The following is a 13,079-nucleotide window of genomic DNA, read 5'->3' on the forward strand; positions in this document are numbered from 1 at the left end:
GAAGATAAGCAGGATTTATTGGTGCATGACAGTAATATCATTAATTGATGAGACTGAGACAGGAGGATAGCAAGTTTAAGACCAGCCTCTGCAACTTAGACCCTGCTTCAAAATTTAAAAAAATTCAAAAGCTGAGGTTATAACTTAGAAGTAGAACTACCCTGGGTTCAATTTACCACACTGACAACAAATATAAATATTACATTTGATATGTAAATTTTATACAATATATACCAATATCATATATTAACTGTATACTTATATAGTATATAAATATTTATTTGGATATGAAAATTTGATGACAATTTTTTAACTCACATATCTACATGCCACTTTACAGAGACTATACTGGGAATAACCTTGCTCTTGATTTAGAATCCAGTTTCATCTTTCTTCTTATAGGAAGTCAAAGTCAATGCCTACTGATCCATGGTTTTAATATGACAGCCCTACATCTCACGTCTTTTGTATCTCTAGCTTTTAATACTAACACAAATACATATGTCACACCTGTTGGTCAACACTGGGTAGTCTCTTTCCTGAACATATTTTTTACAACCATATTTTAATTCCTGCCATGGCCTTTTCAATTAGTTCTTTATATTCCCTGCTACTTTAATATGCATTAAATTTTTTTAATAAGTTTTCTTGGATTATCTTATAGTCTTACTATCTTTTTAAAAATTATTGATGCATTGCAGTCATGCATCTTAATTGGAAACAAGATGATGGATATATATATACAATATATATATATGTGTGTGTGTATATATATATATACACACACACACACACACACACACACATACACACACACACACACACACACACACAGCTCTTAATTAGCCCTTACCCAGTTCCCACCTTATTCCCTCCCCCTTCCTCCTTCTCATGTTTGACTTGGTGATTGACATTGATATCTTTGTTAAAGTACATGATGTGCATTAGCATATATCACTCTTTTCCTCTCCCATTCCTTCATTAGGTCACCTTATTTGCTCATCTATAGAATCTCCTTTATCTAGAGTTCTTCCTATGACCTATTTTCTCCCTAGTTTATGCATACTAGGGAGAGCATCTGATTTCTTATTTTTGGGGACTGACTGATTTCACTTAGCATAATGTCCTCCAGTTCCCTCCATTTCCCTGTAAATGATGTAATTGTGTTGTCTTTTATGTCTGAGTAAAATTATATTTTGTACATATCCCATAGTTTTGTAATCCATTTATCTGTTGACGGACATCTTGTCTGGTTTCATAGTTTGGCAATGGTGAATTGTGCAGCTATTAACATAGATACACATGCAGTAGTTTGGTAATTTGCTTTCCATTCTTTCGGGTGAATACCCAGGAGTGGTATTGCTGGATCATATGTCAAGTTCATTCTCATTCTTCTGAGAATCCTCCATACTGTTTTCCAAGGTGGTTGTACTAATTTGCAATCCCACCAACAAATGTATTAGAATTCTCACTTCTTCACATCCTCACCAGCATTTGTTGTTGTTTGTGTTTTAAAAGATTGTCGTTCTAGTTGGAGTTAGGTGAAATCTCGGGGTAGTTTTAATTTGCATCTCTTTGATCACTAATGACATTGAGCATTTTTTTCATGAAATTATTGGCCATTTGAATTTCTTCCTTTGTGAAGTATCTAGTTAGTTTGTTTGCCCATTTTTTAAATTTTTTTAGTGCTGAGTTTCTTGAGTTCTCTGTATATTCTAGATATTAGACGTCTATTGGAGGAGTAGTTGGCAAAAATCTCCCATTCTACTGGCCCTTGGTTGAGGTTCTTGACTGTTTCTTTTGCTGTACAGAAGCTCTTCAGTTTAATATAATCCCTTGTATTGATTCACCTTTTAGTTTCTTGTGCCTTTGAGGTCTTTTTTGAGAAAATTTTTATCTGTTCCTATGTGTTACAGTGTTGGACCTATACCCTCTTCAAGGAGCCTCAAGGTCTCTGGTCTAATTTCCAAGTTTTTGATCCATCTTGAAATGAATCTTGTGCAGGGTGAGAATGTGGTATTTATTTCCATTTTTCTGCATATGATTAACAAGTTTTGCCAACACCATTTGTTGAAGAGGCTACCTTTTCTCCAGTGCATGTGTTTGGACCCTTTGCCAAAAAATCTGTAAGTGTACGGATTTGTTTCTGAGACTTCTATTCTGCTCTATTCTTACTATCTTTTGATAAAGTGACCTATCGGACCTCATCTTCCACAAGATAACATGCAGTTACACTTCTCATTGGTCTTTGTATGGCCATCACAAATTAGGAATGTAGTTTTTTCATATTGTATATTCTCCTCTCTCTAGGAATTTCAGAATGAGATACTTGGGCTCAGTATCAGTCTCACAAAATGCTTTTTCCCTTGAATACTAACCAAATGCCTGAATGTTCTTGCCTAAATCTTTGTCCATGCTCAATTTTATATATAAAGAAGTCAGATGTTCATCTAAAACTCTAGATTATGTAAGTTAGACTGGCATTCTTTCTCATATATCAGGGAAAATTGCCAGTCCAATATCAAGAAGATAGAAAATAATAATGAGGTGAACTGGCAATTTGTAGTCCCTTTTTTCATGAAGGTTTTCTGAAACAGAGTCTGGTTTGCAGATGCTTTTGAAACCCTCATATGGGTCTTACACAAAGTCTTTAACACTTGTTTGGAATTCTGAAGCACAGCACTATTGGAGTAAATGTAACCTTGAAGTCATCCAAGACCTTTATGGTATGTAGCCAAGCTTCTAGTTATTTGAGCTTCCTAGAATAAAATAAATCTATCCTCTGAGTTTTGTTAAAAACAGATACTGAGGGTCCTGGGTATATATCAGGAGCAAACAATAGTTTAATTTATAGTAAGATCACATTTTTATTGCAAGTTATTTTACAAAAAATTAAATACAATGTTTAGCATTTACATAAAGATAATTAGGCACACATGAAGCCAGACAGCATGAATGAATAATCAACAGAAACAATATTCCATAGATATGACCCATAGACCTCTAGATATTGGAATTTTTATACACTGACTATAGGAATGTGTTTATTATTTTTGAATAAATGAGAGCAAGATTGAATACTCTTCATAATTCTATTACGTTTGTTTGCATTTCTTGGTTTTCCTATCTTTTCTGTTGTTCTATTGTTCCATAGCACTTATTGTGTGTTATAATTTTACGTTTTTATTATATTTTCTTTCAAGAAACATTTTCCACAACATGAATTCTTACTGTAATTTTTTTTACTTATGCATTTGTAGAACAAAAACTGTGACTGGCCCATAGTAAACCAGTGACTGTTAAATAAGTTTGATTAAAGCCGGGCATGGTGGCACACGCTTGTTATCCCTGCACTTGGGAGGTGGAGACAGGAGGATCGTGCAGGTTCGAAGCCAGGCTCGCTGGTTTAAGAGACCCTGTTTCCAAATAAAAATATAAAAAGTAGGTGTCTGGGAGTGTAGCCTGGAAGTAGAAGGGTTTCCAGGAAACCCAGTATCACACACACACACACACACACACACACACATACACATATAACTTTATGAGGAACAAGTTTGAAAACTAATACCAAAAAATATTTGAAAAAATAAGTTATTTTTATTTCAAAATTTTAAAGAATAATTTTCAATTAATTTTGTAAATTTTGTCTTATATACATGTTGCTGACTTTATTATATTTAGTTTGTGATCCTTGCATCCTTTTCTTCTTAGGTTTAGGTATTCAAGAACCATTGGGACATATAGATTTTTATCCAAATGGAGGGAAAAAACAGCCTGGATGTCCCAAGTCAATTTTTTCAGGTATATTGATAGTATTTTAAGGTGAATTACTCATGACTAAAAATGATGCTATAAAATAATTTACATTTATTCTTTCTACTCTGTGGACAATGTTTTTTTTTTTTTTGCCTGTTTAGTTATATTGCTTAAGATTCAGGAGAATTACTCATCAGACATTGTTTAATTTGACCCTGCTTAATTTAAAATGGTTACCAGTAATACAATATGGTTGAGCCATGAATGAGACCTATTTTATTAATTTGAGGTTTCAAGACTTTTAGTTTATCCTTTTAAACATGAGAAGTTTTAGGTCACTGAGGAAGCACCATATATATGTATATATATATACATATATGTGTGTGTGTGTGTATGTGTGTAGCATCAAATGACAAGTTTAATCTCAAGATTTAATGTTTATTATCACCAATTTATTGTACAAACACAAATATATAAACCCTTAGCCGTTGGTTGTCCTGTTCATAGAGACAACCAAGAGACTGTTCCAGGTGTAAAAGTTGGCTGACTTCAAAGCGATGGCATTAAATGTTCTTAGGTCCACAGTGGTGACTGGTCAAATAACACATGGTCAAAGGCCTCTGCAGCTAGATGAGTTTGTTTATAGGGATCACGTTGTGAGAGAACAAGAAAGGGAAGGGAGGTAGTAAGGTTTTCATGAAAGTGGTTTTCATAGCCATCTCTGACACTGGATTGAAATCTTAGGGATATAGGATTAAAAGTGAGAGGTATGCATACTAGTTATTAAGTATACTAGCATTCTGCTTGTGTGGCTTTCTCAATTACTGAAATTAACTACTTTTGCTATGTTACTTATTACTTTATAAAAATCATTATTAATTTCGTACAAAAGGCATGATACGTTTTTAATGGTACTATTTGTCAAGAGTCTTGAGATAACTATTGTTGTAAATTGCTGCTGCTCAGAAGGTACATAGAATTTAGTAGAATTTTTTCCTTTAATTGTTCTCCAGTTTACTTGAATTGGACATGATATATCTATAATTGTTTTGCTTCTTTTTGTTTATATTTACTCTTAAGGAATAGACTATATTAAATGTGACCACCAGAGAGCAATTCACTTGTTCATGGCAAGTTTGGAATCAAACTGCAATTTTGTTTCATTTCCTTGTCGTTCGTACAAAGATTACAAGGCTAGTTTATGTGTGGACTGTGGAAATTTTAAACAAAACTCATGTCCTAGACTAGGTAAGAGAGACTGTTACGGTAACTGTGACTGCTTTTGAAAGTGAGAAAATTGTGTTAGTATTTTCTGCTAGAAGTTAAAATATGCTTTATATTTATGAATTGTTAACATTTTATGAGAGAAATTATATCTGAACATGTTGGTACCATTGGAGTAAATGTTTTATTTTTCGGTAAGTACTTTCAAGATATTTAATGAAAGGAACTTGATGAACTCTCTTCTTGTGCTTAATGCAACAGCCAAATTCCAATGACTTCATGCAGATCTTTATTCTTGATATGTGAAAGCATGTAACTGCTATCCATATCAAAGAAAAAAAACCCGAGGTTGTTTTAAGCAATGAAAAGGTGCGATTGGCTGTTTTTTCATTTGCTATCAGCATGTAGTGTGAATCACATGTGATTCACACCTAAATCAAGACAGCTTGGGAAGAGCAGTTAAGCATTGCAGTTTCTGAAGATTAAAGCCTTCCAGTGGGAGATTATATAGAGAAAAAATAATCCACATAAAAGTAGAATTATAAAAGTAGAAAGAATTTTAGAGACTATTTGTTCATTGCTTTCCAAAGAGAATACTAGAGCTTAGCATGTCATGAGCATGTAAACATTTTGTCATTAACATAGGATGAACATCCAGAAATGTTTCCAAAATCAAAGGAGCTCTAAGAATCTATAATCAAGTGGATTTGTTTATAAGAATTATTATAAGCTCTCAGAATCTTATTGTATTTATAATTAAAATAAATATACTACTATATTATACTAAAATGCTTTTTAAGTGATAGAATTTGTGATTATGATTATATGCATTGACCTTCTAGTTACTTTAGTGATTGAAAATTTTTGTATGCTATTTTATAGAAGTCCAATTTGTAATGTTCTGTTTCTCAAATCTCAGGATATCAAGCTGAGCAGTGGAAGGATGGTTTAAAAGAAAGAATGGAAGGATGGCATCTTAGGACGACTGTATATTTAGATACTAGTGGCACATATCCATTCTGTAGTAAGTTGTTAACATTTTATTTATTTATTTATTTAATTTATTTATTTATGGATCTGGGGATGGAACCCAGAGACATTTGATGTCCAAGCTGCACCCCCTGCCCTATTTTTTATTCTTTATTTTGAAACAGAGTCTCACTAAGTTGCGGAGGGCCTCACTAAGTAGCTGAGGCTGTCCGCGAACCAGGATCCTGTCTCAGCCTCCGGAATGCTGGTATTATAAGCATGCGCCACCACGCCAGGCTAGTTGTTAACATTTTAGTAAATGAAAAAAAATACTGATTTTTAATACTAACTTACATTTATATTATTTTGTTTTGGATCTTCTCAAAATCTGTCATGCTTTTGCATAATTTGTTAGAGTCAATTGCAGAAATTAAAACGAAGTTCTTATTTTTTTTTAATAAACTGAACAAATGCTTGTATAATGTTTTCCCAAATAAACAAGGCCTTCTCTAAACTAACATGATTATCCTTTCCATTCCAAGGCTTATTTCTGCATATAACATGTTGAAAACGCAACACATACATACATACACACACACATATATGTATATAACATATATATATATTCCATATATATACTATTAACAACTATTTGAGAACTTAAACTATGTATATAAGAAAATGACAAATAAGTAGTCATCTCTCTAATACATTTAATGTTAGATAAGAGGAGAAAACTATTAAACAGGAGAGAACCTCATCTAAATGTGTTAAATAATTTTAGAAGGAGGAATTAAGAAAGCACAGTTATTGTGTCTAATTATGAAAAATTGGAAGTGCTTTATAAGAAGAGTGAATCCTATTATGTGAAGAATCATTTGTGGAAAGTTTCTTGTTACTGACATTGACTATGGTAACTGGGGAATAAATAGATTTATATTCTGAAAAAAGATTCTTATATAAAACAGTATTTTAGGTCAGTTATTGTTAATGTTTTGAATTGGCACTATCAGCGTCACGATAAAATTCTTTAAATATAGATATTTATTGTTTAATATTAGATTTACATGTAGATGTAAGAAATAATACAGAAAAACAATATATGCATCTTCAGTTTTCTTCAATGGTAACATTTTGCAAGACTGTGTAATAATATGATATCAAAACTAGCATATTGGCATTGATATAATCCACCCATTTTATTCAGATTTCTTTACAAATCTTTGTGTATGTGAATGTTTAGCTTTATACAAATTAATCACATGTATATGGTTATGTCTTTACCTGAACAGTGAAAATACTGAACACTTCATCATTACAAGGATGCGTTATGTTATGCTTTTATAACCACACATGCCATCCCTCACATGGTTGTATCTAAACAGTGTTGTCTGTTAGTGTACTTCTAAAACTTTGTTATTTAAAAATGTTATATGAAGTAAATTATTTAGTTTGTGACTTTTGAATTGTTTTTTTTTTTACACTACATAATTTCCTAGAGGTTCATTGAGGTTGAAGCATGTATCAATAATTAATTCTTCTATATTTCAGAGTAATGTTCCATAGTATGTGCTATAGTTTGATCATTTACCAGTTAAAGATCAGCTTGGATGTTTTTAGTTTTGGGCTACTGCAAAAACTGCTGCTATGAAGTATATAAGTTCTTTTGTGAATATTATTTTGCTTCTCTGTTTTAAAGACCCAAGATATCAATTTCCAGTTCATAAACTGTTTTATCATTTAGTTTTATAAGAAATTGACAAAAGACAAATGTATTCCTTGGGGGCTGTACTATTTTGTATTACCCTGAACAAAGTATGAGTGATCCAGCTTTTGCTGATTTCTTCCTAGCATGTGTAATTGCCATTATTTTTTAAAATTTTATAAATTCTGATAAGCATATAGTGATATCTCTTTATAGATTTAATTTTAATTTATCTGATAGCTGATTATATGAAATATTTCTTCTGTATATATCCTTTTGGGTGAAATGTGTTTTTGTGTCATTTTGGTGTTCTACAATGAAGTGTTTATATTTTTTTATCTGTTGGATATTGATAATTCTCTATATATTTTAGAAACAGAACTCTCAACACATTTCATCTGTAAATATTTTCTCAGTCTATATCTTGTTTTTTATCCTTTGCACAAAGACATTTGCAGAGCGAACTGTTTATTTTTGATAAGTGAATTATACATAACTACTTGAAATAAATAAATATATACTCTGCTTTTTATTATGTTGAAAAATGTATTTTCTCACCAGTGTTGAAATTATATTGTGGTTATATTCCACAAAAAAAAGACAGAAATTTCTCACATAAAAATTTCTGGGTATAATTCACCCTGAAGCATAATTTTTCTCCATCTGTGAACCTGTGAATATATGAATCAAGTTACTTGTTCCCAAAATAAAGTGGTCAGCTAAGCAGAGAATACGAGATAAAGATATTCATATAAGGGGAAAATGAAAGCAAATGGAATTAACAGTCTCAAGTTAAAAATTCACCCATGTCAACTCTAGTGGGTTTCAAGGCCTGAGGGCTCTTTGGCTCATGGATCTGCTCACTGAGATAATGTCTCTATGTTTTGGCTATTTTTCTTCCACATCTCCTTCCTTTTTTCTCTCCTCTTTCCATTTGAGTGGTAACATATGCTTGTAACTGAATAGTTTTATCAGTCCATTTTTGTCTGAAGATTGTTGCCAGTCCCACAGCCTTCTTTTATTTTATATCTCTGTTTCTTTCAGTACAAACTGGCAGTATTTATGTTGCCATAATGTTTTTCTGTGGATTTCAGTAAAGTTGATAGAGATTCTCTCCATTATACGTCCTCCATGTGTCTTTTCTAAATAATCATGTCTATTGTCAGCTTCTACTGACACAGATGAATAAATCTATGAATCACATACAATATTTTTGAAGTGCCTCTGAGTGACTGAATGCTCTTGACATTTTAATCTTTCTTTGTCCAGCTATACCACCCTTGGCTTTTTCTCTAAAGCATGCCTTCCTGACAGTGGATCTTTTAGTTTTAACAACTTTTGTAAATTTGCTAAACTGAATACTTCCAAAAGCATGGAAGTCTGGATCCTTTTTTATTTAATGCTTGATCCCAATTTCTCTTTCCTGTTGTCACTAAGAGCATCAGTAAACAAACAGAACACATCCTTTGTTTGGAAAATACATCATTGTAGTGTCCAATTGCTTCATTTACAATTCATGATTTCTACAAAATAGTAGGACAGAATTTTATTGAGTTGTCTGCAGTGATACAGTAGATTATTATCTTCATTTTCAGTAACATGTTCCTTATTTCTGAGTCTGCAGTAGCAGCACTCTGAACATACACGTTTGCCCCATTAGACATCTGTGGTATCACAGTATTTATGTATTTATTTATTTATTGATTGATTGATTTACTTATTTATTATTTTTTTGGTAGTACTGGGGTTCCTGGAAGCCCTTCTACCTCCGGGCTACACTCCCAGACCTATATTTTTATATTTTTATTTGGAAACAGAGTCTCTTAAACCAGTGAGGCTGACTTCGAACCTGCGTGATGCTCCTGCCTCCGCATCCCAAGCGCGGGGATTACAAGCATGCGCCACCACGCCCGGCTAACAGTCTGTTTATGATGCACATTTTCTCATGCCATTTTTTTCTTGCATGCTTCTTAGTGTTCACTAACAAAGTTGTTAACATATTTATTCTAACAATATATTCAGGACAATCTAGGGTTTTCTATAAGGTTCCTCTTCTAGCTTCTGCTTATTGTCAATTTCAATGCCATTTTCCCATTCTTACATTATTATTTCAGCAGCATCTGTTTCTTTATACCAAAATCTCTATTTGTTTTTCATCACTACAATAACAATAACCACCAGTGTAGTAGCTTCAAACTACACAAATAGACCTTAAAGTTCTGTAGGCTAAAAATCTGAGATTTTTACTGTGGTAAAATCAGTGTGTCATCAGCACTGCATTACTTTCTGGAGGCTCTAAATACATTATTTTTCTAGCCTTTTATAGCTTCTAGAGGTTGTCTCTGTTTTTTGGTTTAAGGCCTTTTTTCCCTCAGTGACAGATGGAGTCTTCAGACTGCATCTGCTTGGCCTTCTTTTGCATCCCATCACTTTTTCAGATTTGCCTCTTCTCTTTACTTCTTCTTTAAAGGCACCTTGTGCTAACATTGGGGTCACCTCCATAATCCAAGATATTCTTCCTACTTAAGGACTGCTAATGAACAACTTAAATTTGACTTTTTTTGTGTGGTACTGGGGATTGAACCCAGGTGTATTCTACTTCCAAGCTACACCTCCAGCCCTGTTTTATTTTTATTTTGAAACGGAGTCTCACTAAGTTACAGAGAGCCACTGTAAGTAACAGGTTGGTCTTAAACCTGTGATCCTTCTGTCTAAGTCTCCCAAGTATGGGGATTATAAGCATACACCACTAGTGCTGTCTTAAATTTGAGTTTCAACATTTAATCTTCTTCTGTATATAAGTGTTAAGGACAGTGTTGTTGATGTTAACTGATTGATTAGATTATAAATCTCTCATATGAATGACAGGAGTCAGAATAAGTTTTGGAAGTATAAGGTGGTTGGAGAGTAGAGAAAGAACTCTCCTCCTTTCCTTCAACCAGCATATTTCTTTTATTGAGGGTTTTAATCAAAACATTGTTAAAAAAAAGTTTAATCACAGGAAAGAGCAAAGCAGTCATAAGATGAGTCAGGAAAAAACATGAAGTAGTCACAGATAAATCAGGGAAACAAAGCATAAACAGGAAGTTGTTAGGGACCCTGCTTATAAGATGCATTTGGCCCTTAGAAGCTTGTTTGCTTTTAAACAAATCTACTTGAATGGGAACTTTGTGCCTTTCCCAAACCAGACTGAAGTGACCTTATTGCTGATTACTAAGAAGGCTTCTAAAACATAAGGTAACATATGATTAGGTGCCAGGATTAGAATATATTACATTAAGAGATTTCTAGTATATGTACAATATGCATATGCAGTTTATAATAGTCTAGATGTAACAGCATTTTGACATCTCAAGTGAAATGGAAAAACCTTACTTCCATTCATATACCTTTACATTCCCCACTTTTATACGTTATTTTCATACGTTATCTTCAGTATCAGAATGTGATAATTTTTGTTTCAGTCTTTAGATAAAATTTATGAAATTTATGAGGAAAAGGGCAATCTAGTGCATGTACTGATAAGTTTTTTTTTTCTTTTTTTGGTGGTACTGGGGTTCCTGGAAGCCCTTCTACCTCTGGCTACACTCCCAGACGTATTTTTACATTTTTATTTGGAAACAGGGTCTCCTAAGCCAGCGCGAGCGGCTGGCTTCGAGATCCTTCTGTCTCTGCCTCCCAAGCGCGGGGATTACAAGCATGCGCCACCACGCCAGGCTGTACTGATAAGTTTATGTACTTATTTTTCTTCTATTCTCATTGTTCCCTGTTTTTCCTGATGCTTTCAATTAATCAATTTGTTTGAAAAAAATTTCTCTGTTGATCCTTAAGGATAGATCTGCTATTGAGTAATTATTTACAGTATATCTTTATGAGAGAATGGCTTTATCTTCCTGTAAATATCAAATGATAGTTTTGCTAGATATAAAATTTGATGTTCTTAGTCAGAACTTAAAAAGCCTTTATTAGCCAGGCGTGGTGGCTCAGGCTTGTAATCCTTGCACTTGGGAGGCGGAGACAGGAGGATCATGCAGGTTTGAAGCCAGCTGCACTGACTTAAAAGACCCTGTTTCCAAATTTAAAAAAACTATAAAAATAGGTCTGGGAGTGTATCTCAGAAGTAGAAGGGTTTCCAGGAACCCCAGTACCACACGCACAAACACACACACACACACACACACACACACACACACACACACACACACACACACACACAAAAGCCTTTATCATCCAGGCATTATGGCACACACTTGTGATCACAGCATTTGTGAGGCTGAGACAGGAGAATAGTAGTTCGCAGCCAGTGAAGTCCTTTGTAACTCAGTGAGACCCTGTTTCAAAATAAAAGAATAAGAAAATAGGGCTGGGGGTGTAGTTTGGAGGTAGAATGCCCCTAGGTTCCATCCCGCATACTGCAAAAAAAAAAAAAAAAATTATCTCATGACTGTTAGGGCTACAGATGGAAAAAGTCATTGTGGCTTAAGTTGGTGTTCTTTCATAGTGAACACATCTTTTCTCTTTGCTTAATTTAAATATTTTCTTTTTTTTGCAGCTTAATTGTATATGCCTTGACAAGGATTTCTTGAAGTTCCTCCTATTGCATGTTTAATTAGGTGTTTAAGTTTTTTTTTCATTTATCACATTTAGAAAGTTTTCAGTCATCACTTAACTGAATGGTCTTTCAGCCTCAAACTTTTTCTCCTTCTGAAACTAGAAGACACATATATTTCACCTTTTATCATGGTCCTACAGTTTCTTCTGACTTTGTTCATCTAATTTTCTTCATTTAATTAAAAAATGTGTGGTACATTGTAAGTATTCATGATGGGGAGATTCATAATGGTACATTGATACATGCTTATTATTTTATTTGATCTATTTCCTTCCCTGTCCTTTCCCTTTCCCCCCCTCTCCCTTCTCTTTCATGATATTGAGGTTTGTAGTCATACATTTAATATGTTTGTAATATTATTTTATTTGTTTTCTTTCCTCTGTCCTCCCCCTTTCTCCCCGCTTCTCTTTTTTTTTATCTGCTTCTACTACTCTAGTGGACTCTTTCCTAATTTCCATAAGTTTCCTTTTGATTTTTCTTACCTTCCATATCTTTTCTTTTTGTTGTTCATATAGAAAGGCAGATTGATCCATCCTCATTCACTGTATTTTCCCTTTTCCATCTATACTCTTGAGCATACGATGTGAAATTTTTTTATTCTATTTTTCATTTCTATAAGTTTTATTTCTTGATTTTTTTCATTGCGAAATTGTCTTTCTTTTTTATAATTTTTTAAAATATATGATAACTGGTGTTAAAGCATCTTCATGATGGCTACTTTTAAATTTTTGTCAGGTGACCTACATCACCTCAGTGTTCAAATCAGTTGGTTGCAATGTGTCATCAATGCAATATCTCATCAATAAAGAAAAT

General features: G+C 33.4%; 1 protein-coding gene across 5 annotated transcripts in view; it reads left to right on the forward strand.

Annotated features, from left to right (window-relative positions):
* LIPI (lipase I) overlaps positions 1 to 13,079 on the forward strand; it is a gene marked incomplete at both ends in the record, with an annotated part of 59,322 nt that overhangs the window by 25,437 nt on the left and 20,806 nt on the right. For 2 of the 5 annotated variants that reach the window (XM_080695451.1, XM_080695455.1), the window contains 3 exons: positions 3,712 to 3,801; positions 4,837 to 5,004; positions 5,900 to 6,004. In XM_080695451.1, the coding sequence (XP_080551577.1) occupies positions 3,712 to 3,801; positions 4,837 to 5,004; positions 5,900 to 6,004 (363 nt within the window). The remainder of the gene's footprint in view (positions 1 to 3,711; positions 3,802 to 4,836; positions 5,005 to 5,899; positions 6,005 to 13,079) is intronic. The other 3 variants (XM_080695452.1, XM_080695454.1, XM_080695453.1) reach the window with 3 other exon arrangements.

This window comes from Muscardinus avellanarius (genome assembly GCF_963383645.1).
Source record: "Muscardinus avellanarius genome assembly, chromosome: 5".
NCBI classification, from domain to species: Eukaryota; Metazoa; Chordata; class Mammalia; order Rodentia; family Gliridae; genus Muscardinus; species Muscardinus avellanarius.